Source organism: Musa acuminata, chromosome BXJ3-6 (assembly GCF_036884655.1).
Source record: "Musa acuminata AAA Group cultivar baxijiao chromosome BXJ3-6, Cavendish_Baxijiao_AAA, whole genome shotgun sequence".
Lineage (NCBI taxonomy): Eukaryota > Viridiplantae > Streptophyta > Magnoliopsida > Zingiberales > Musaceae > Musa > Musa acuminata.
In genome coordinates this window covers 38178649-38202834 of record NC_088354.1, presented here as the reverse complement: position 1 = coordinate 38202834, position 24186 = coordinate 38178649, and the positions used below count along the sequence as shown (strand labels likewise).

Below are 24186 nucleotides of genomic sequence, written 5' to 3'. Positions count from 1 at the left end.
TTAAAATCTATATTGGAAATTAAATCATGCTGATCGAACAGATATAGACTTTGCAATTACGGTTCCGTAAAGAAAATTAGATAAAACACTTGGCAAATTAAATTGGATCAACACTCCATTGAGCCACAATTCTTCCTTCGAAAAAAAAAAAAGCCATTGAGCCACATATCTTTACACCTCTCTCTCTCTCTCTCTCTCTCTCTCTCCCTCTGGCTTTGCAAAGTTCTAAATTTGCAAGTACAACTGGTTTCACGTATAAAATTTACCTTTCAAGAATTTTTGTACTTTGCAAAGGCTCCTCCCAAGAGATCGCACCCAGCTGCTGCTATATTTAAATCTGTCCCACCAGAACTTACTGCATATAACACCTAATTTTCCTGCCTGAGCCTTTTATGATCCCTCTCGCCACGTTCCAATCTACGCATGTCTTCGCGAGTCTCCTGGCGCTTTGAAGGCACATGATAATGTGGGAGGTCATACCCATTCTTCGCACTGAAATGCTTCCCTGGGGAGCTAACTGCTTTTCTTTTCTTGTTGCTAGACTCAGGTGAATGGATACCCTGACTATCCACTGATAGCTCCCCTTCTTCAGCATTCTCTGTCGCCTTCTGAGACCCGTGGTAGCCAATCTCCATGACATGGTCAGAACTATGAGACTCCTGTCGGTAAGTAGGTTTGGACCAGCTTCGACCCGTCTGTTTGTTTCTCTCGTCCTCAACTGCTAATTCAACACCGTGTTCCAACTCCCTCTCGATGAGGTCATCATCATCCATCAGATCCACTTTTTTGGCATTATCAGCTCGAGATTTTCTTCTTTTCTCCAATGCAGCCTTCACTTTGTCCTTGTCAATCTTCTTCATGGCATCAACCATGGGAGAGTCAACTTTAGAACCTTCATTGTAGATGGAATTCTTCTCTCTTGTTTCAACCATCCCCTCTGTACCATCAGATACAAGCTCTTCCCCTGGTTGTTCAGGCCTATGATGGAATGTACTGCCCATAGTATCTGGATTGCTCAGTGGCTCATGATGCCAGTGATCCTTGACTCCAACTCCAACTTTGTTATCAGAAACTACAGCTCTTGGTCCGTGCCTAGTGTGGTCGTTAGCATCAGTATGCACAACACTACTGCTTCCACTATGCTTATCTGAGTGAGGTTGTTCAGACAGAGAATGAGTTGAACTACTCTGCATGGTAGCATTTTTTGACACATAAGAATATCCACTTTGTGTGGTAGGCTCCTCAACGTCAACAGGAGTTTTTGCAGGAGCACGGTGGCTGACCCCACTGGCTGAACTACCTTCGGTTTCATTTCCTTGGGAAGACAGTGCTGGACGGTTTTGCTCATAAAGTTCCAACATTTGATTGCTAATCTCTGAAAAGAAGAGAAATTTTGTAGTTAATAAAATAACAGAGAAAATAAATAAATAGAAGAAATTCAGGTATAATATTAATTCATCTTGGTAGACAATGCACATGAGGAATGAAAAAGACATCTGGAAATTGCGAGTTCACTTGAACATTTTTACAATCTAAAATAAAACAATATAGGAAACAAAGACGAAATGACCAAAAGTTCAACCATTCAACGATCAACAAAGTAAAAGATGTACCACCTGCTCAAGAAAAGAGAAAGCATGATGACAGTCAGGACAGAAGACAATCGTCTTACGAAAACTTGACTCATCTACGACTAAGCAGCTTACTTTGTGTGTTTATCCAGGTGGTGTTTGAATGTGTTGCTACTCCATCCACACACTGTCCCATTTGTAGGTTAAAAATAATAAAGCTAAAACATTAAATTCAGCTGAAGAAAAATGAAAAGAAGATTTCTAGTACCAATTAAAGATTACATGGTATCTTCAAAGAATTATGCTTTAAAAATAACATATTTTAGCAGACATGAGCAGACCAAATTAACCACACTTCAGATTAATGTATTGCCTACACACGTCACATGGTAAACTGCATTAAAGCAAACTGATTCCAAGCTGCTCTAATACTCAACAAATAAAAAAATCTCGAATACTCTAATAGCAAACAGTAAAATGTGTTCTTGGACATGAATTAATTAGCCTAGTAATGCCTTCAAACATCTTGATGAAGGCAATGCTAAACCCAGATCTCATCCCAGAATTCAGAGAAAGAATGGAAATATGCAATGGAGATGAGCTAGGCTAAACAGAGAAAGTTTAGAACATACCTTCCAACTGTCGAGGGGTAACATCAAATTCCTGCCACCAGACCTTTTCACCATCTGAAGGAAGCTTTACTTTTAGAAACTTGGCTGCCAGGAAAATAGCACCAGCTGCTATATGGTGGGACTTAAATTGCAGACATAGCGAAGTACGGAGCCTGCATACCCCCTTCCAGTGTGTAATGAAGACACATAATCGAAATTAAAACTGGAAAGCCAAAAAATGGCAGGATTTTTTTGACATACCCATCATTGACAAAATTCCAAGCAACTTGTGCAAGGGCATTTTGAGCAATTTTAAACTTCTTTATTGCTTCAACAAGAGGTTTGTATGGATGCTGCACATTGAGGTCAAAACCAAGAGTTGCAAGTACCAATCGTTCCCCGAGTAAAATCAATTCTTTCTGCTGTTCATATACTTCCTGAAAGCAATGACATTGAATATAGTTGGCAGTTGCAAACCATCACGAATATCCTCATAAAACTAAAAAGAAGATGATTGGCATATACATATCAAGTGTTGACTACGAAATTTCTGCCCATTTAGGTGGCACCAAGAGTACAATCATGGCAGAAAACAATGAGAACATACAAATTCAACCGGCTTTGTAAAAAATCCTTGAAATTTTGCACAAGACATATGGTACATGAATGAGCAATTACCAAAAATTATGACAAGGACAGAAACTTCACTAGTATACTATTTTTGAACATCTCACTAACAGATTACCATATTGCATGACCCTTTTGATGCTTGACTCTATATATAGACACCATCTGATGCTCATGCAGTAATATACTAATTTTCAAACATGGTGGAGGAGTGTTTCTTTCCACAACCAGTACCAGATAGTGTATACCATCAGTATGCTGGTATCATACCAGTCCCACCGAGGTTGAGGCAATTACTAGCACCAAGATTCAAATAATTGCATAATATCATTTTTAAAGGAAGGTATAGAGGCATTTCCAAGGAAAAGGTATAGACAACATATCTAAAACCACCATAAATAAACAAACAAAGTCAGAAGACTGAGATGGAATGATATTTAACTACTATTAGTCACATGTCTTACCCTCTGTTTAATTCGTTGGACTGCAGTAGGATCCTTTTTATGTATAATCTCATAAGAAACAAGAATGACATCCTTCAATGGCCGAGGAGTTTCTTCTACTTTTCCCGCCAAAAACATGCAAACAGTAGCAATAGTCTGCAGAAGACCATGAGCATGAAAGATTAAGCATCACGAAAGACGATGACCCAAAAAAATAAAAAGATCACACAAATTAAGAACCATTCCAGGGACAAAAGACAAGTGTCTATCCAACAGAATGCAAAAAAAAAAAAAAAGCATCTCAAAACTACCAACTGGAGAAACAAAAGAACAAAATTACATCTTTATACCAATGAATCACCTTTTTACTGCAAGCCCTCATGCCATATGGCAACTACCACAGCAATTACCACACTGGCTTGCATTGATACATTGTCGCTCTCTCTCTCCCCCCCCCCCACCCCCCACCCCTTTTTCTCCTTTCCCTCCCTCCCTCTTCTAAAAATATGAAAGAAACAATATCTGCATCTTCTGATTTAAGTAATCTTTAAGGAACAGTATCCAATTTGCTCATATCTGATCCATGTAAATACCACATATCATTTATAAGTAATTTGCCAACTACAAAGCATCGCACCTTACCATGGGAGATTGCATTAAAAATATGGAACAAAAATGCTATTCAATGAAGTCACCGGGTGCTCGCCTAGGCACCATGAGGCAAGGCGAGGCCCGAGCACCCAAAAACTGGTCCACACAAGTGCAGAAGCACCTTCGGCTAGGCACGGCCCATGCACATCACTAGGGGCTCAAGTGAGGTGAGGTGAGGCCCAAGCACATGGAAACTAGTCCAGACAAGCACCTTCGGCTGGGTGTGGCCTAGGTGTTGGTCGGGCCAAGCACCCACCTCATTCAAATCAGGTTTGGGTTGAGCTCAATTAACATGCCTCATTTGAAGTAGATCTGTGTTGAGCTCAATTATCTTTGAACCGGTTCGATTGAACCAGATCAAACAGTCCTCCACACCCTGGCCCCCAACCAACACACCCATGAGCCATAATTGCAACAGTGCCTTCCTCTCCAACAAATGGTTGCGGCCTTCTTCTCCAGCAAATGGTTGCAGCATTTTCCTTGACGAACGACGACTGTGGCATCTTCCTCTCCATCAAGGAACAATGGCCGTGGTGACGCCCTCCTCCAATGAGCTCTTCCTTTATATCTCTCTCCTCCTCTTCCTCCTTTGTTGTTCTACACTTCCTAGACCCCAACAACACCCCTTTCCCTCCTCTGCCACAGTCAGCAGCGTCTCCCCCCCCCCCTCCTCCCTTCCTCATCGCAACCCCCCAAGCTGTCGTCTTCCCCTCCCTTTTCCCCTTTCGTCATAGCCCCTCATAAAGACGTCCGCCAGTGTCTTCCCCTCCCTCTTTTCCCCTCCAAACCAACAACAACGCACAGCCACCCAATGTCCCAACCAACAACAACCTTGTCTCAAACGTCCCTCCTTTCTCTTCCACTCCCAACCGATAGCAACCCACAACCACCTAACTAACAATGTAATTTGGTAATTTAAATGAATAAAATTTTGATGCGTGATTTTTATTTTAGTAATTATATTTATCATGCATGATATATATTTTTAAAATTTTAATATTTGGGAGTATCTCGCTTTGCTTGGTGCCTAGGCAAGTGACTAACGCCTCGGGCATCTTGGCACCAGTGCCTTTGACTACAATGATGCTATTATCACTAATTATTAAAATGTCAATGCCAAGCTAGACATCTCTATGAGACTTCAACATGGACACAATCCATTCACTGACAACATTCACCATTAGAATATACAATAGCTCTAGAAAAAAATATTTGACTAACTTCCTACATTCCTTTCTGACACAAATAGAGTGGATGATGAAGTAGCAAGCAAAAAAAATTACTCTATTATATACCATTAATGTCTGTGCACTGGAAACTTTCACCATCATCACACTATTGGACAGCTTCTCTAGGAAGAACATTTTATTTGATTGAATTCCTTAAAAAAAAGTGATAATAGTTTTGCATCTAAAAAAGGCATTTAAAGGGCTGCACAATCCAAATTTGAGATCGCATACTGCAAATAAGCATAAAATGTTCATTAATCAATTAAATTGTTTCTACAGTCCTACCACGAACGAAAAAAAATTCTGTCTGCCAGGGAGTTATACTTACTCTCCGGTCATTTTTTGCATGAGATTGGCGAAGAAAAAACCGGTGACTGAATACAATTGCAGTGGCTATTGTTACTTGAGGTCTGCACCAAGAAAGTTTTGAGGTCAAATCTCAATTCTAGCTACAAACACTAGACAGAAAACTACTGCAACAATAGCCACAGAAACTTATAACAAAGAGAGCATAAGACCAGAATAAGAAACATGTACAATGAACAAGAAGCCATTGTTCTCAAATGCATATGATCAGTTACATGGATCCTCTTGTGATTTGAGTAGTTTATGCATCTCATTTACCAAATTCCTTGTTTAATCTCACAATTCTATTATCTCCCTTTTCCCTGTTTACAACTATATTAAATTATAACATGTCACTTTTACAATTGCTATCATTTAAATTTTATCACAGCACCTCATATATACCCCACTATACAACCACAAATGATCTCTCGCACCATATATTACACCTATGCACTTGTATCTCTTGTTACCAATTTGTCTCAAGGCTTTCATCTAGGTTTATTTAGAGCACAACCATCACCGTGTGAGACTAGTAAGATAACTTGTTTGTTCAAGCTTGTTGTCATGGAAAATCATACCACTACAATATTATCAAGCAGAATTCAACATATTCAGGCCACCTAGACTTCCCTAGGTCATTCAGGCAAAGATTGACCTTGGTCAACCCTTAATAGGGTTGAAACAACCCCATTGAGAGCCTATACAATTCCTAAGGAAACTAGGATAGCAGGTTTTAACCAAAACTTAGGAGCCTGTTAATTGGAGGAAAAAAACAACAATCCAAATTTGAAAATTAGGAGCCTGCACTTTGATTAAAGTAGGAGTCCCTCATTCCATCCAAAAGCTACTCCAATGCAAAATGGGAAGAAAATTTCGAGAAGCATCGTCAAGCCAACTTCATGAGAGAATAGGATAGATTTTACTAATTTTAGTAATTCAGACTGATTTTCACTTATCTATTTCAGGAAGTCTTTAGAGTCCTTTATTTTTAAGTATATTTGATGTCTATGAGTCTCAAAATGGATCCAATATAGATTAGATAAGCTATTTACAGATAATGGGTTTTTGTGAGCTGATGAGATTATCTATTCTGCTAGATGACTGTAATCTACTGAGATAAATTTATTATATTTTGTGTCTCAGTATTCTAATCGATAGCTCTGGGAGGTTTCTTCTATTTATTGAACTAGAGAAGCAATTAACTACTCTTAATCCACTTCATTCTATGAGTTATCAAATATTGGAATATAAAAGCTCATACCCTTTTCACCAATGTTTATTTTACTTTACAATGAAGTCATAACATGATACTGTTAGTTGGTTACCAGTGTCGAATCAAGGTCTCAAAATATGTACCTTCCCCTTGGCATATACATTAGCCTCAAAAGGTATTTGCATGCTTTTAGTTCAGATTATATCATCTGAAATATCTAGAAAAATGAGCAGCATTTACAACAAGAATCATAATGCTTCCATCAGCATGTAGAACCATTATATCAGAGTTTAAGAAACATACCCACCAAAAACAGAGCAACAGAATAACTGGTAAATGAAGAAAGATCTTATTCCATTATATCAAGTAGATTCAATTTAATTGAGGAGGCATAACTTGAATTGTAATTACATAAATAAGAGAACTTACACTTTCAGTCTCATGCCTAAATCTTGCAGAAATGTGCAGTAAGACTTTCGAAGATAAGTTTCTTTCTTGAGATCAGTGCCATCTCTCCTAGACGGAGAGTTGTCTTCAATATCCTTACGACTTAGATACCAAGAAGCTCCAGGCAGTTTAACTTCCTCATCCCTGTCATATGAGAACGTCCTTGGGCTATCTCCAGCCATATGAATATAGTTCGAACTATGTTACTCTAAGTTGATCTGCTTCCTGATTTAGTAACAGCAAAATCCTGGACAAAACAGTCAGACACATAGACATCTTAATAGGGATTTTGTTTTCTTTTAGCAGGGAGCTAATATGATTAAGCACTTATCAATGAATTTAAAGATGCCACAATATTTCCATCTGTGCAGAAGGTTAAGGAGCAATAAGTGCATGAGTTTCCATGTCATGTGAATTTTCCATTGCAAGTGCATGATTGTTTACGACACTGTTAACCCAATATGAACAATTTTACTGATCCTGACAGTATTATCCCTCCCCAAACCCGTTAGACATCTCGAAAACCATCAGAATATCTAGTGACCACCTTAAAGAGTATAACTAACTCCTATGGCAATGGCCTGGGAAAATGGTGCAGCATACTGTATGTATGAGAGCCACATGCAGAAGAAGATGATGAAGGAAAAATGCTGAAATATCAAGATTCAAAAGAAGTAATATATCTTTGTGCATTGATCAATTAGAAAAATGAAGAACGGAATGCTATTCAATTTTCAATGCAGTTCATTAATTCATCCACGTTATGTTGTTAAACCATAGGAGACCGGATGGATAGTCGCTTCATTGAGTCAATTGATTTGCTATAGAACAATACTTTTTTCATGCAATAATATATTCCTTAAACAAAAGCAACCAATACTGTGTCTACTAAATGTCCTCGGTTAATTTCTAAATCAATCATAACACAACCACGATTCTGAAGACCAGGAAATCCAATCTGTACCTAAAACTTAAAGATAATATTCCGATCAATTTCAGGAGAGACGGCCTAAAAATCCCACTAAGAGACACTCAATTACTATGTGGTGCTAACAACATACGATTCAATAGCGTTCAAGATCTAACCCTAACCATAATCTCAATGCAACAGGCATTCGACGCACAGGAATAGGCACCGAGCCTATAAACGCCACACAGATACCTAGATATTCATCGTAAGAGAGACTAAATTACTATGTTGTGCTAAAAACACACGATTAAAGAGCGTTAAAGATCTAACCCAAACAATGCAACAGGCAATCGACGCTCGGGAATGGGCACCGAGCCTACAAAATGCCACCCACATACCGACACAATCGTCGTAAGAGACATTAAATTACTTTTCGGTGCTGAAAACAAACGATTCAAGAGCGTTCAAGATCTAACCCTAACCATAAGCGCAATGCAAGAGGCAATCGATACACGGGAATAGACGCCGTAGATGCCTCAGAACGAAACTATTAGCAATCTAAAAACCAAATAAACGCAAAATAAATCAGAATCAGATGCAAGAACAGAGCCACCATGTGCCCTCGCGAACAATCACAAGCCGACGACGTCAGCATCGAAATCCAAATAGAAGAGGGAACAAAGGAACGGGCAGGGAAGGGAGGAGAAATCGATCTTACCCGTGGCGCAGGAACTCGAATCGCGCGCCTCCGATGCCGATCGTCTCCGTCGAGCGAGCGGAGGTTCCCTCTTCTCCCACGCTTTCTATCCGCGCTCAGTAGATTAGGGTTGGGCTATAAAACGGGGCGTATAGGGTTTACGGAAATCGGAATCGGAATAGGAATCGGATTCGGATTCGGTATCCTCACGGATGACCCGGTAAAATATAATATTCTATATATCATCTTACGAAAGCTTAAGAGGCATTGGAGAGATTTACCGCATTCTTTTTCGGGTCGATTCAATTTGGTAACGGGTCTCGAATCCGATAAGCTTCATGGATCTGAATGGTGGTGCACACTGCAAATCAAATTATCCACAAGGTTAACGGATCCAAAATTAGGATTTACACGTAAAATTATGGGTCAAAATTTGGTCATTGATAAAGTTAGCAGTAATATCAGAGTGGCTTTGACGATGTGTGTTTAGTGCACATAATCTTAACATAAATACATATACATTAAAAAAAAGTTAATTACATATTATACATGTAATTAATTATCTTTAATATCATCATTTCTATAATTTTAAAAGTTATATTAGGATATTTATTCTTACGAAATATTTAATCTCATTTTTTTACGTCACATCATTAAACATACGTGGATTTTATCTTATTTCAATTTACTATTGAACACATGTGGTATTTTCATCAGTAAAATCGATAACGTAAAAAAACATATAAATTAAATATTTTATAAATTAATTATAAAAAATATATATATAATTAGTTAAAAATATATCAAATTATCTTTGAGTTATATATATATATATATGATTTCTTTTTTCTTGATTTGGACTTGAATTTATTGGGTTTATATTTGAAGTATCATCACAACACTATATGGGTTGGATTGAAGAGGACAAAAGATCATGGATGTCTGTCCTTGTTTGCTTTATCACAAAAGAATGAAGGCTCAATTAATTTATACTGCAATGAGCTGCAAAGTGCAAAAGATATGCAGCAAAGCTGTTCTTTATGTATTTGCCAAAAATATGAACTCCACCCCAGAAAAAAAAAATGAAATCATTGAGATCAACAACTGAAGCAGATTTCCCTAGTGATCATTATCATAATGATTGATGCAACTCCAATCGGTAGAATCTTGTCAGCCAATTTTATATATATATATATATATATATATATATATATATATATATATGTTAAATCATCAAGTTTTATTCAGTTAAATTTGAGGAAAACTATAGATTTTAAAAAAGTCCCACTAAAATAAGATTTGTCAGATTAATATAAAAAAATTAGTAAGGTCAATAAACTTAGGAGATACAGTAAATTTTCTTCTTTCTTTACTTCTTTTGTTTTTCTATTTGACTTTGTTATTTTATTTTGTTTACTTCTTCATTTATCCCTCCCTTCTTTGTTGCATTTTGATTTTGGTATCGGAAATGGAATATGGCTTTTCCCCTTCAAATGAATGAAAAACTCTTTAAAAGTAAGTATTTATTTAACCTAATATTGTATGCTAATGTTCAATAGAGAATTAAACTATTAACCTATTTTTGTGTATTTTCTACTATTCCTTTCTTCACACACGCATGTACATACACACCAAGTGCATATTTATCTTGCATATATCTCTTTAAACCCAAATTATCATTCTCATTATATATATATATATATATATATATATATATATATATATATATATATATTGAGGAGTATAAATATGCAACTCCACAGTTTTTCTTTTTTTTCATTAATTGAATATGTGTTGCAAACACATTGTTAATGAAAAGGTGATTTTCTTTTAAAAAACCTTAAGTTTCTATTATTTTTCACACAATATTTTTTTTTGCTTTATTCTTCCAAAACGCTCATTCTTGCCCATCTTGATCGTTTTTATCCCTTAAACTTTGCCCATATGCATTGTCTTCTTTCACCCTGTTGCTTATCACTTTTGTTTTGTCCCATCATTTTAGTTCTATTCCACTACTTCCACCCCGTTGTCTTATAGGGTTATCTTTTCTATTAAGGCCCTTGATTATATTAAGGCTACTAAGGCCCTTCTAGGAAGGGTTATCACTTCTATTAAGGCTACTAAGGCCCTTGATTATATTCTTATCTTTATTCTCCGTTGTTATTGCTTCACAAGCAGGCTCCCTTAATCGTCAACATCACTTCTATCATGTTTTGCTAGTGCTTGCATACAGTATTCCCTACACCTTCCTCCTCCTTCGTTTATGATAATCTAAATGTCTCTCTCCATGTTAGCAACTAAGAGATCAAGACCGCATGTTGTCACTTGACGCTCAAGTGTTACCCGAATGTGATCACCATTGGGCTATAAGAGTGTCTCCGTGGATAAATTCATATAGATCTATGCATATATAGCATCCTTTTCGATGGAGCCACACTCTAACTAGCCAGGATGTGATCGATGTTGATGAAGTAATATTACGACGAACAAAAGTGAGGGTGTGCTCGAGAGCCTTAGCAATCTCCGTGAGGACATGATGGATGAGGCACTCATAAGAGGCGGTATACACTACAGCAAAACAATGGAGACCATAACAAAGTCAAGAGTAATATCATAATTAAACAATAAAGGCTTTACAAGGGAATAAAATTAAAAAAAGGAATGTTCTATAAGAGAAAAAAAAAAAAAGAAACTTGGGATTTTGTTGAAAAAAGTACCAAACAAATTAAATATTAGGGAGAGAGTCATAAATACGGGAAACAGTAGCATGCCATGAACAAGTGTCAAATAGCTGTACTCATCCATGTGAGAGACGCACCGAGACAACACCACATCGATCCTTCAAACAATGAATTCCTACAAGCCTAAAGAGACAAGATCCCTCTTTTCTTGAGCAAAAAAACAAGCCAATATCTTCAAATCTATCATCTAATCGGTCCCTATTGATTCATGTTGATGATAACCCCTCACTCCTGACCCAATTGTTTGCGCATATCGACAAGAAATCATACACTACTCCCAGACTACTTGGTCCAGTTTCACTGCACAAGAACAGGAAATCCCTTTGTTTCAGGAATCAACATGCTTCATTCGAAGACAGACAGAACAGATCATACGGTTTCCTGCTCTCCCTCGATCCACTGTTGAAGATTACTTCCTCCAGTTTCACTGCACAGGAACAGGAAGTTCCATTGTTTCAGAAATCATTGCTTCCCAGTCCTTTGTCCGAAGCCATTGTTGAAGATGCAGGAAGACAGCAGACCGGCAGTGGGAACGAAGGAACACATTGGAGACTACGGGAGAAAAGGCCAGTGAACTCTTTTGACTTTTGAGACCAAGCAGCCATGACAGCTTGGACTTGAGCACGCAAGTGAGAGGAAATATTGGCCAGTTTTGGCAGCGACACAGCGGTAGGGTATGACTTTCTGGAAGGAGCACTGCATGCAATCGGACTCGTGCATGGACTACAAGGGATCGAGTAACTTTACTACACTGAATCCATAAAGGAAAAAGGAAACTTCCGTTGATCGATCCATGATGGTTTTTGACGATATCAATATCACAACAAAGCCAACAACGATATCAATCATGATAAAAGCAGCTTCCTTTTCTTTCTCGTTCACCTGTATTACCCGGGCAAGGGAGAAGACCATTCAATGGTGACTACCATCAAAAGGGAGAAGATGTTGATGGATATCCACTCACAGCATCAAATTCAAGAGCCATATGTCCTCACCAACCCTCACTAACTAGTGAGTTCTGTGGGGGTGGGATCAAAAGGGTTGTAGTAATTCTAGAAGATCGTGTGAAATCAACATAACAACACTCGAGAGAAGAAAAGAACATGAATGACTTGTTGGGCCTGTCATTGTACTCGTTGAAACAAATGGTTTGACAAAGCTCGAGAGCTTGGCTTGTCTTTACATGAGGTGGACACATCTAAGAAGGAAACATGTGCTTAATACCAGGAAGAACAGACACTTGTGCTTCCGTTGACCATGCACTTGTAGACTCAATCTACCACACCACCAGCTTCAATCCATTTTGTCTTAGGTATGGTTATCTTTAGAAAAACAGATGTCTCTTTTTCTATAAATTGGAATTCTGTAAATTATGATCGAGTTGGTGGGCATTCCTCGGTGGAGGTGGAGATTGTACTGTTAAATGGCTGCTGCAGAGTCGTTGACCGAGGGAGAAATGTGATCGATGACATGCTCAATAATTGGATTACATCTGTGCGACATCCAACACCGCCGTAAATGCTACGGACACTCGCGAACGGGAGACATCTCTTTACGTATATGGAAACGGGAGCCGAGTGCCGAATAAATGTAGCGGACCCATCGATCGTTTCGGTACACCGACGAGGAGAGCCGGTGGTCTCTCTCTCTCTCTCTTGCGAGCGCTCTGTCAAGTACTTTGAGATTCGTGCAGGAACACTTGGTTGATCTTCGTGAGAGTTTTTCCTTCGGAGGATCGACCCGTCTATCATTTTGGTGCGTCAGGAGACCTTTTTAAGATTCGTGCTCCTGGTTGATCATTTTCCTATAGAATATGGTCCTTTTTCTAGACTTCAAGATTCGCGCGGGGACAAGCCCGAGGAGTTCATTCGACTTTAAGATTCGTGCAGGAACGCTGGGCAGATTCTGATTTTGGTCGATCTTTTTTCTCTCTCTTCCCAGGGTTTTAGGCAGTGGCGCTTTAAGATTCGTGCCTACTCATCATCGACCCATCTTATGTTTTGATACGCGAGCAGGAGATCGTAGCCCCTCGCTCACTTACTTCAAGATCCGTGCAGGCACTCTCGCTACTTTAAGATGCCCCTCTGGTTGATACGTTTGTGAGTTTTCTTATAGAACAAAAGCCCGACACGGTAGCGTCGACGGTACCACTTAGCATTGTCGGCTTCCGTCGGTGGAGAATGGGCAGCACCCACACCAACCCAATCTAATGTTTAGATTAAGGACGTTTTGTTACTGATAGCGCGAAGAATTACCATCGTTTAATCATCAAATAAAATCTTAAGCGTTAACGTTTCCGTCTCTGTTTCTGTACTCACAGTGCAAATAGAAGAGTCCGTACTCCAACAAACAACCTCGCTAGTCAAAGACGGCGGGCAAAGAAGGTTCATACCTGCGCACGTCGCCCGACGACAAAGCCCCGGAAAGAAATGCCAACCTAATCGACTCACTCGTGTGCGCTCGTCAGCTCTCCACTTCCGTCTCCATGACAAAAGCCGCGGCAGCCTCCGTTCTTCTTCCTCGTAGTCATCTGCGTCCCCCGCATCATTTAACCGCAGCGTAGCTGACCCGAACGCCACCGCGGGCGTCTCCTCCCAGAAAATGCACCACCGCTTCCTCCTCCTCCTCCTCCTCCCTCTCTTCCTGTGCCTCGCTCCCAGAGGCACTCCAACCACGGCCGAGGAGCTCCGAATCCTGTTGCAATTCAAAGCATCCCTCCAGACCGCCGCCAACAGCACCGCGTTCCGATCTTGGGACGCGAGTAACCCCACCTGTAGCTTCGATGGAATCAGGTGCGATTCCAATGGATCCGTATCCGAGATCGACCTCACGAGCGCTGGCATTTCGGGCGAGATACCCTTCGATTCCCTCTGCCGCCTCCCCTCGCTCTCCGCGCTCTCCCTCGGCTATAATGGCCTCCACGGCGCCATCTCCGATGACCTCCGGAACTGCACCGGCCTCCGCCGCCTTGATCTCGCCTTCAACCACCTCGCCGGCGCCGTCCCCGACCTGGCGCCGCTCGACAAGCTCCAAGTGTTGAACCTCTCTGATAACGCCATCACCGGTGCTTTCCCGTGGAGTTCGCTCGCCGGCCTCACCGATCTGGAAGTGCTCAGCGTCGGGGATAACCCCTTCGATCCCAGTCCTTTCCCGAAGGTGGTTCTGAACTTGACCAAGCTCAACCGGCTCTTCCTCTCTGACAGCAACATCCACGGCGAAATCCCGCCGTCGATCGGGAACTTGACCGAGCTCATCGACGTGGAGATCGCCGACAATTTTCTCACCGGCGGGATCCCGCCGGAGATCGCGAAGCTCTCTGGACTCTGGCTACTGGAGATGTATAACAACTCGATCACCGGGACCATTCCAGCTGGGTTCGGCAACCTCTCCCGACTGGCCTACTTCGACGCGTCGGAGAATCAATTGGAAGGCGACCTCTCGGAGCTCCGGCACTTGACGAACCTCATCTCGCTACAGCTGTTTCAAAACGACCTCTCCGGTGAGGTGCCGCCGGAGTTCGGGGACTTCCGGTACCTCACCAACCTCTCGCTGTACACGAACCGGTTCAACGGGACGCTACCGGCGAAGCTCGGCAGCTGGACGGAGTTCAACTATATCGACGTGTCGACCAACTTCTTCACCGGTGGGATCCCACCGGACATGTGCAAGAAGGGCACGATGATAAAGCTTCTGATGCTGGAGAACAGATTCACCGGGGAGATTCCGGCCAGCTACGCCAACTGCTCGTCTCTGGTTCGGTTCAGGGTGAACAAAAATTCGCTCTCCGGGGAGGTTCCCGCCGGGCTCTGGAGCCTGCCCAATTTGAACATACTCGACCTCGCCATCAACCAGTTCGAAGGCCCAATTGGCGTCGGGATCGGCAACGCCAAGTCTCTGTACCAGCTGTATCTCGATGACAACCAGTTCTCCGGCCAGCTTCCGCTGGAGCTCGGAGAAGCGGAGTCCATAGTCAGCATAGACTTGTCGCATAACGAGTTCTCCGGCGAGATCCCAGCGAGCATTGGGGGGCTAAGGAACCTTGTCAGTCTTGATTTCGAGAGCAACACCTTCTCCGGCGCGATCCCGGATGCGATCGGTTCGTGCCTCTCGTTGAGCTCTGTCAACCTCGCCAAGAACAACCTGTCCGGGCCGATCCCGACGAGCCTCGGCGAACTGACGCGGCTCAACTCGCTGAATCTCTCCGACAACCAGCTCTCCGGCAAGATCCCGGCGAGCCTCAGCACGCTGAAGCTCTCCTCCCTTGACCTCTCCAATAACCGCCTCACCGGCGCCGTCCCCGCGGGTCTCGACATCGCCGCATACAGCAGGAGCCTCGCCGGGAACCCCGGACTCTGCATCGATGGTGTCGGCGCCAACAACCTCAGCTCGCTCAGGCGCTGCTCTACCGCCCAGAGCGGCTCCTCGGACGGGCTCCGCACCATCCTCACCTGCATTTTCTCGATCGCCGCCGTCTTCCTCGCCTTCCTCGGCCTCTACATCGTCCTAAAGAAGCGCCGAGCTGACGCATGCGGTGGAGGCGGCGGCGACCGCGCCGTCGTGAAGGACCTGTCGTGGGACATGAAGTCGTTCCGGATCCTGACCTTCGACGAGCAGGATATCGTCGACGCGATCAAGCCGGACAACCTCATCGGGAAGGGCGGGTCGGGGGAGGTGTACAGGGTGGAGCTGGCGAGCGGGGAGGTGGTGGCGGTGAAGCAGATATGGTGCGACCCGGTGGGGGGAGCGAAGGAGCGGAGCACGGCAGCGATGCTGGTAGCGCGGGGGCGGAGGAGGCCGGCGGCGAGGGAGTTCGAGGCAGAGGTGGGGACCCTGAGCGCGGTGCGGCACGTCAACGTGGTGAAGCTGTACTGCAGCATCACGAGCGAGGAATGCCACCTGCTGGTGTACGAGCACCTTCCCAAAGGGAGCCTCTGGGACCGGCTTCACGGATCCACGGAGGCGGGGAAGATGGAATTGGGGTGGGAGGAGAGGTACGAGATCGCAGTGGGGGCGGCGCGGGGGCTGGAATACCTGCACCACGGCTGGGACCGCCCCATCCTCCACCGGGACGTCAAGTCTAGCAACATCCTCCTCGACGACTGTCTCAAGCCCCGCATCGCCGACTTCGGCCTCGCCAAGGTACTGCACTCCGCTGCCGCCGGAGGAGCAGAGGAGGCATCCTCCGCTCATGTCATCGCCGGCACCCACGGCTACATCGCCCCAGGTGATCGATCACCCACTGCCCTCGTGCTTTCTTTTATCCACCGTTGATGTACCTTTATTCCAAACTCTGTTTGATTGGCTTTCACGTCTGGTTCTTCCCCAAGTCCTCCGAGCATAACCCAAACTCTGTTTCCTGATTTCTCGATCCATGGACGTGCAGAGTACGCGTACACATGGAAGGTGAACGAGAAGAGCGACGTGTACAGCTTCGGGGTGGTGCTGATGGAGCTGGTGACCGGACGGCAGCCGATAGAGGCGGAATACGGCGAGGACAAGGACATCGTCTACTGGGCGACGAGGAGGATGAGCAGCCGGGAGAGCGTGGCGGCCGTGGTGGACGGGAGGATCCAGGAGCCGGCGAGAGAGGAAGCCGTGAAGGTTCTACGTGTCGCGGCGCTGTGCACGGCCAGACTGCCGGCCATGCGGCCGTCGATGCGGACAGTGGTCCAGATGCTGGAGGAGGCCACGAGCGGCCGAGCCCTCGCTGCAATCATCAGCAAGGGCGACAAGGCGGAGCACGGCGTGTATATGGCCGAAGGGAAACGCGTGAATGAGAAGCCCGTGATGTGAGGGATCCGTTGCAAGTGATCATCAATCTCAGAAAGCCAAGTTTTGGCGCATACGTTGCAGGACACGGTAGATCTCTCAGACGGGAAGGCGAGGTGTCGGATTTCTGCAACGAGGTTCTATGTTAGATGTGCGGTCGATGTTGTACAGGATCCAGCAATCGAGGAGGAGCTTCTCGTTGCGGGCTGTATCAAATGCATAGGATTTGAATCTGTGTCGATGGGCATGAAAGCCCAGTAATAAGAAACTGTATCGGTCCAGTACATGTCTCATTGGGTAAAGATCCGTTGACCAATGTCAGCGCAGGTATGGGAGTCAAACTAATGGGTTAGTGGGTCAGAAGGTGACATCGAACCGAACCGGTTAAATTAATGGGTCGAGTGCGTTCATTTGTGGCGAATCGCGCACGACCATCCAATCCCATGTCGAAGCGACTAAAGAATAACCGGCTTTGGTAAGCGTAACACAACACAAGAAGGCATCGGAATCATTGCGGCCCCGTCGCCGTCCTCTTTATCCACCTCCCCACCCAAGCCAAAACATTACACATCGATCGCTTTCGCGCACCGGTGTGGGCATCTCGCTTTGCCATTCCTCTTCCTCGTCCTTATCCTGCCTCCGGATTGCACGAACGGGCTTCCCCATGGCCCGATCCAGTCGACTGGCTCTGCGTTCTCGAAAGGGCACTTCATCCGTATGTGGCAAGCATTCTTCCTTCAACTCTGGCCATCATTACGCTGCACCACCAAGTTCTTCCTCGTGGCGGAGCGTCCCACCAGGTAGTGAGTGGCGATTGGAGTTCCTGTGCAGTGCGGTGAGTGGCTTCTCTGGCCATGGCTGGTGAAAGCACTTGGAGAAGATGGTTGAGAAGTCTGCGGAGGCCATGCCTCCATTTCTTCACTACCTCATTTGTTTTGCATCGTGTCTCCTAAGATTCAACCCATTGTTTCCTTCATGCAAGCAAGTGCTGGAAGTGTGATGAGTACTCGTGAGTACTGACCATTATGAGGACAGAGACATGACCCCATTATACAACCTGCTCACCAATTGGAAAGCACCACTGCCTGTAAGAACATGTCCCTGTGATTTAAAGGCATTCTTTGGGGAAGATTTAAGCATAAGCTTCTAATTCTCACATTCATGATCATATTCTTTTAGCAGGGATTATGAACACAGTGAGCAAGTAAATTATGAATCAGAGTCCTTGGAACAGAGAATCTCTTTGGAAGTGACAAGAGGCCTAACGTAGTATTTCTTATAATTTGGTATCTCCCTCTATTGGTCTTTTTTTTTTTTTTTTTGTAGCAGCATATGGAATGTTCACTGTTGTTTTTATATTACCCAAATCTGTTCAATTAGATCATTACGGAGTATGACACAGTCTGAACTTTACAGAAGGAGATCATGCTTGTTGATCAGCTTCATCTCAGAAGAATGGTAAAAGTATATTTAACATGAAACTCGTGTGTAAAATAATCTTCTTTTTATCTTTCTTTCGGAAGCATCCTTTCTTTTGGTTGAATTAAAAAAAAAATTTTGAAAAATTCTCACGGAGCATCACAACTTTAAAATTTTTTAAAGATTATTTTACTTTTACTTTCATTGGACTTATCGTTGCAATCCATTGTTGCCTTCGATTCGTATCGTCATCCTACCCCCCTCTCCTCTACCAAAGACAAGCAAACGAAACCTCTAGTTGGCTCCCTTGGCTTCGAACAATCGCTCGTTGCCCATAGTGCCCCTAGCCACCTCCGCACTTGAGCTCGCCCACCTTCCTTCTTTGCTTGCAGCCAATGGCAAGGGCACACAAGTCATATGACCTCCTTCCTCGTCTACTATCGACTAGAGTTCGCATGGCTAATACTAGAGGCGAAACCGTGACCGACGAACGAAGGTAAAATCATTAATAAAAATAACCTCTTTATAAAAAATTTTAAATTAAAATGCTCTACGAAAATATAAAAAAAACTAATTTTTTTCCCCCAAGAATTTGCTATTTTAACATAGAAAGAGGCGCGTATCAGACTGCCAAAACAGGCTTTTTGTTACTACTGATGTTGATTAGCAGCAGACATATGTTTGGTGCAGTATAATAGCCGGAGTAAAGTATGTTGACGAAAAAAGTCAAAAGGTTATGTACAATTTGACGGCCAATTACAGATGCGAAATCACAAAGCAGCAAAGTATCTTTATCTCAATGGAATCATTCTTTTCATGCTTGGTTGTGGTTGCGGTCACCAGATTGGTCTGTGTCTCTGTTTCATCTTCAGACCGAGGCTTTGGAGTATGTTCGGATGAGTTACTGATATCTCTTTCTTCCTCGGTCAATGTTTTCTTTTCTTGCTTTGTCGTGCTTATCAGTTTGGTCTGAATCAGTATCAGACTACCCAAAGCGAAAAGAAAAAGTTCAGACAAAAGACACACATAAATTGACAGCCAATTGTAGATGGAAAAATCAGAATTATATCTCTTCTTATGTTCTTCTGAACACAGTATGTATGGAAAGAGTTAGCAGTAAACTCCCACTAAAACCTAACATTCCCGAAACCCAACTCCATTAGAGCTCATGCAACCTCACTGACAAGAATGTGACACATACATTTGAGGGGGGCAGTAACAATCAGAGAGCATAAAACCAAAAGCTTCTTTTTGTTAAAGGCATGCATATCTTCTCCTCATGCAGCTCTCTTTATATCATTCTGTGCTCAGGCCATGATTCTCCACCCTCCCCCCGTTTATATGCCTCACCCCCCCATCCCCCACCTCCCCTGAGACCACCAACCTCGAGCAACAGTCTCCCCTATCCTCTCTACCTTCACCATCACCATGGCCATCGTGGCCGCTACAGCCCTCGCGGTCTCCTTCCTCCTTGTCCTCCTCGCAGTCTCCCTCGGTGCCTCCGTCCAAGAGTCCCAATTCAGCTTCCTCTCCCTTCTGAAACAGTCCCTTCAAGGTCCATCCATGGCGCGCTGGGACTTCAACGGCAGCTCCCCATGCAACTTCCCCGGAATCGCTTGTGACGACAACGAGTACGTGGTGGAGATCGACCTGTCGTCGTGGCTTCTGACGGGCGGCTTCCCGCCCGCCGTCTGCGAGTCTCTTCCAGGGCTCCGTGTCCTCCGTCTGGGCTTCAATGAGATCCGTAATGGCTTCCCGGTAGACCTCCTCGGCTGTTCCTTCTTGGAAGAGCTCAACTGCAGCCACGCCAAGATCGCCGGTGCCGTCCCTGATCTCTCGCCGCTCCAGTCTCTGCGCTCCATCGATCTATCCAACAACAAATTTACCGGCGAATTCCCGATATCCGTCACCAACATCACCGGACTCGAGGTCATCAACATCAACGAGAACCCGGGCTTCGACGTGTGGAGGCTGCCGGAGAACATTACTGCGCTAACCAGGCTCAGAGTCCTGATCCTTTCCACCACGTCCATGCGAGGCGACATCCCGCCGTGGATCGGCAACATGACGTCGCTCACGGACCTCGAACTCAGCGGCAATTTCCTCGTGGGCCGGATTCCGCCGACGATCGGCAAGCTGGCGAATCTGCAGCTGTTGGAGCTTTACTACAACAAGCTCACCGGAGAGATACCCAACGAGCTGGGGAACCTGACGAGGTTGATCGACATAGACGTGTCGGATAACCACTTGGTCGGCAGCATACCGGACAGCATCAGCAGCCTCCCTGGCCTCCAAGTTCTGCAAGTCTACACCAATAACCTCACCGGAAAGATCCCCCGAGTGCTCGGGAATTCGACGGCGCTGACGATCCTGTCCATCTACGGGAATTCGCTGACCGGAGAACTCCCGCCCAACCTCGGCCAGTTCTCGAACCTGATCGTGTTGGAGGTTTCAGAGAACCGGTTGTCCGGCGAGCTTCCGAGGCATGTCTGTGCCGGCGGCCAGCTGCTCTACTTTCTGGTGCTGAGGAACAACTTCTCCGGCGGACTGCCGGAGACCTACGCGGAATGCAAGTCTCTGCTCCGGTTCCGAGTCAACGACAACCAGCTCGGCGGTTGGGTGCCCGATGGCCTCTTCGGGCTTCCTCACGCATCCATCATCGACCTCGGTTTCAACCGTTTCGAAGGCGTCATCTCCAAGTCCATCGGCAACGCCAAGAACTTGACCGCGCTGTTCTTGCCGAACAACCGTATCTCCGGCGCTCTGCCGCCGGAAATCGCGTCGGCGACTAGTCTGGTGAAGATTGATCTTAGCAACAACCTCTTGTCGGGGCCAATCCCTGCTGAGATGGGCAATTTAATCGGCCTCAACCAGCTATCGCTGCAGGGGAACAGACTGGACTCGTCCATCCCAGAATCTCTATCCTCGTTGAGGTCTCTCAATGTCCTCAACCTCTCCAACAATCTTCTGACAGGAGAAATCCCCGACAGTCTCTGCGATTTGCTTCCCAATTCACTAGATTTCTCGAACAACCGGCTTTGGGGGCCAATCCCGCTCCCTCTGATCAAAGAAGGCCTCATCGACAGCGTCTCGGGAAACCCACATCTCTGCGTTCCATTCCATGTGAACCTGAGCAACCCCATCTTTGCTCTCTGTCCAAAGCCTAACCTTCGTCGTAGGCTCAACAACATGTGGATCATTGGAGTCTCCGCAATGCTCTCCATCGCCGGTGTTCTCCTGCTCGTGAAGCGCTGGTTCGGCAGGAAGAACATACCGATCGAACAGGACGGCTTCTCTTCCTCCTCCTCCTCCTCCTACGACGTCACGAGCTTCCACAAGCTCAGCTTCGAGCAGCACGAGATCGTGGAGGCGTTGATAGACAAGAACATCATCGGCCATGGCGGCTCCGGCACCGTGTACAAGATCGAGTTGAGCAATGGTGAGTTGGTCGCTGTCAAAAAGCTGTGGAGCAGGAAGACCAAGGATCGATCGCCGGATCAACTCTACCTCGACAGGGAGCTGAGAACAGAGGTGGAGACACTAGGGAGCATCAGGCACAAGAACATCGTGAAGCTGTACTGCTGCTTCTCGGGCATCGACAGCAAGCTCCTGGTCTACGAGTACATGCCCAATGGAAACCTATGGGACGCTCTTCACCAGGGGAAGAGCTTCCTGAATTGGCCAACCAGGCACAAGATCGCGGTTGGCGTAGCGCAAGGATTGGCCTATCTGCATCATGACCTGCTGTTTCCGATCGTTCACCGAGACATCAAGACATCTAACATTCTTCTTGATGCAGATTTCGAACCCAAGGTTGCCGATTTCGGCATCGCAAAGGTCTTGCAAGCAAGAGGAGACCGCGACACTTCCACCACAGTGATCGCTGGCACATATGGCTATCTAGCTCCTGGTAATTGTTCGTAAATCCAAAGCTTTTCACCATCTTACGTGCTAATCTTGCTGGATCATTATGGTGAACCTGAATTAGATCTGGGATGATACGATTGCTACTGCAGAGTATGCTTATTCGTCGAAAGCCACTACCAAGTGCGATGTGTACAGCTTCGGTGTGGTGCTGATGGAGCTGGTCACAGGAAAGAAGCCGATCGAGCCGGAGTTCGGGGAGAGCAGAGACATCATCCACTGGGTATCGAGCAAGATGTGCACCAAGGAAGGTGCAATGGAGGTACTGGACAAGCAGGTCTCATGGAACCCAATGAAAGAGGAGATGGTGCAGGTACTCAGGATCGCCATTCGCTGCACCTGCAGCAACCCAACTCTGCGTCCAACCATGAACGAGGTGGTCCAGCTCCTGATCGAGGCTCAGCCATGCAAGCCTGACGCCACCGGATCATCCTTCAAGCTCAAAGACTGAGGACACAGCTCGATCGTGATCGGTGGAAGGGGTTTGGTAGGGGTTTAAGGGCATAGCAAGCACACTAAGCCACAGCCTTGTCTTTGCTTGCTATCTATCACCTACGCTTAGATTCCACTTAATATCTTAGTTATACCACTCATACTTGTTCAAAGAAGAGGCTTGCGAGGTTCTGCTTCTCGATCATATGATCTCTTTTTCCTGTTCGTCTTCGTTTGATCTGAAGAAGGATTTTGCTGAATCTGCATCACTCTGCTTTGTACTTACGCAGCATCCGGTGCCTGTGGACCTACATGTACATATCAGTATTCTTCTTCTTTAAGAGTATTCTCTTCTCCTTTTTTTTCTGTGTAGTTCTTGTTTCACTTTGATGAGAGTGATCTAAAAGAATATGCCAAAAAGGAGGAGAGTGGGCTGTAGGGTGGTGATTTGCTCTGAGGTTCCATCTCACCAAAGTGAATTCTTCTCATCATTCTGACCTCAAAGGTGTTTGCATGAGGTATCATCATCCATTGAAGAGGCCTCAATGGAAGGTTTATGGAGAGTAGAAAGTAGAGGCTTCTTTTCAGCTTTACTGGGGTCAGATTCTACTGCTGAGGGGGTGGGGGTGAGAGGAGCAATGGTGAGACTTTGCTGCTCTGGTGTGCAGGCTGCATCAACCATTGGTAGTGCCACAGAGTCCACTCATGAGTGGGTGGAGCTTTATGATGATTGAAGGGTGTCCTGATCAATCATTCAACAATGGTGAGATTCTCATTGCACAGGGTGATGCTTGAGAGAGAGAGAGAGAGAGAGAGAGAGAGAGGGGATGAACTAGTTGATGCCCCTCCTCCTAATTCTACAAGGGAATAGAGTAGCCAAATAAATTGCTGGCTCAACATGTTGGACATACTGCTAATAAAGGTCATTAGATGCTTTAGGATTTGAAGAGAAGCAGCAGCAATTGATGATTGGCAAGTTCTGCAACATTGCAGAGAGAGAGAGAGAGAGAGAGAGAGAGAGAGATTTGGGGAAAAAAAATATAGGAGCTGCATGCTAACTTAGGCCTCTTTAAGAGTTATTCTCATCAAAGCAATTAATACAGTGTAGCATATCACAAATATTAGCATGACTTTTTCAGGTTTTGTCAGTAAAC

The 24186-nt window shown here is 44.7% G+C and overlaps 3 protein-coding genes across 4 annotated transcripts; 2 read left to right on the top strand and 1 right to left on the bottom strand.

Moving 5' to 3' along the window:
• Window positions 1-62: 62 nt before the first annotated feature.
• Window positions 63-8880, bottom strand: LOC103989591 (cyclin-T1-3). Its single transcript, XM_009408475.3, has 7 exons — window positions 8769-8880; window positions 7123-7387; window positions 5461-5542; window positions 3274-3408; window positions 2444-2619; window positions 2204-2355; window positions 63-1375 (listed from the first exon to the last, which is right to left on the bottom strand). The coding sequence occupies exons 2-7, from the start codon at window positions 7320-7322 to the stop codon at window positions 369-371; spliced, it is 1752 nt and encodes a 583-aa protein (XP_009406750.2). The 5' UTR covers window positions 7323-7387; window positions 8769-8880; the 3' UTR covers window positions 63-368.
• Window positions 8881-13829: 4949 nt separating this feature from the next.
• LOC135641130 (receptor-like protein kinase 7) lies at window positions 13830-17543 on the top strand. Its single transcript, XM_065156203.1, has 2 exons — window positions 13830-16712; window positions 16872-17543. Exons 1-2 carry the CDS (start codon window positions 14090-14092, stop codon window positions 17279-17281), a joined length of 3033 nt encoding a protein of 1010 aa, XP_065012275.1. The 5' UTR covers window positions 13830-14089; the 3' UTR covers window positions 17282-17543.
• A 2467-nt stretch (window positions 17544-20010) lies between these two features.
• LOC135641516 (receptor protein-tyrosine kinase CEPR1-like) lies at window positions 20011-23398 on the top strand. 2 transcript variants are annotated; one of them, XM_065156897.1, is made up of 2 exons: window positions 20011-22586; window positions 22665-22803. In XM_065156897.1, the coding sequence occupies exons 1-2, from the start codon at window positions 20105-20107 to the stop codon at window positions 22673-22675; spliced, it is 2493 nt and encodes an 830-aa protein (XP_065012969.1). In that variant the 5' UTR covers window positions 20011-20104; the 3' UTR covers window positions 22676-22803. The 2 variants fall into 2 exon arrangements, with proteins under 2 accessions (XP_065012969.1, XP_065012968.1); XM_065156896.1 differs by having other exon boundaries at window positions 20012-22586; window positions 22693-23398.
• Window positions 23399-24186: the final 788 nt, after the last annotated feature.

Excerpts from the sequence above, each read along its gene's own strand:
- LOC103989591 (XM_009408475.3), bottom strand. The coding sequence starts at position 7,322 with ATGGCTGGAGATAGCCCAAGGACGTTCTCATATGACAGGGATGAGGAA. Across the intron at positions 5,543-7,122 it reads TTAGGCATGAGACTGAAAGT|ACCTCAAGTAACAATAGCCA; the intron begins GTAAGTTCTCTT and ends TTCTTGGTGCAG. Across the intron at positions 1,376-2,203 it reads TACCCCTCGACAGTTGGAAG|AGATTAGCAATCAAATGTTG; the intron begins GTATGTTCTAAA and ends TCTTCTTTTCAG.
- LOC135641130 (XM_065156203.1), top strand. The coding sequence starts at position 14,090 with ATGCACCACCGCTTCCTCCTCCTCCTCCTCCTCCCTCTCTTCCTGTGC. Across the intron at positions 16,713-16,871 it reads CCACGGCTACATCGCCCCAG|AGTACGCGTACACATGGAAG; the intron begins GTGATCGATCAC and ends ATGGACGTGCAG.
- LOC135641516 (XM_065156896.1), top strand. The coding sequence starts at position 20,105 with ATGGCCATCGTGGCCGCTACAGCCCTCGCGGTCTCCTTCCTCCTTGTC. Across the intron at positions 22,587-22,692 it reads ATATGGCTATCTAGCTCCTG|AGTATGCTTATTCGTCGAAA; the intron begins GTAATTGTTCGT and ends TTGCTACTGCAG.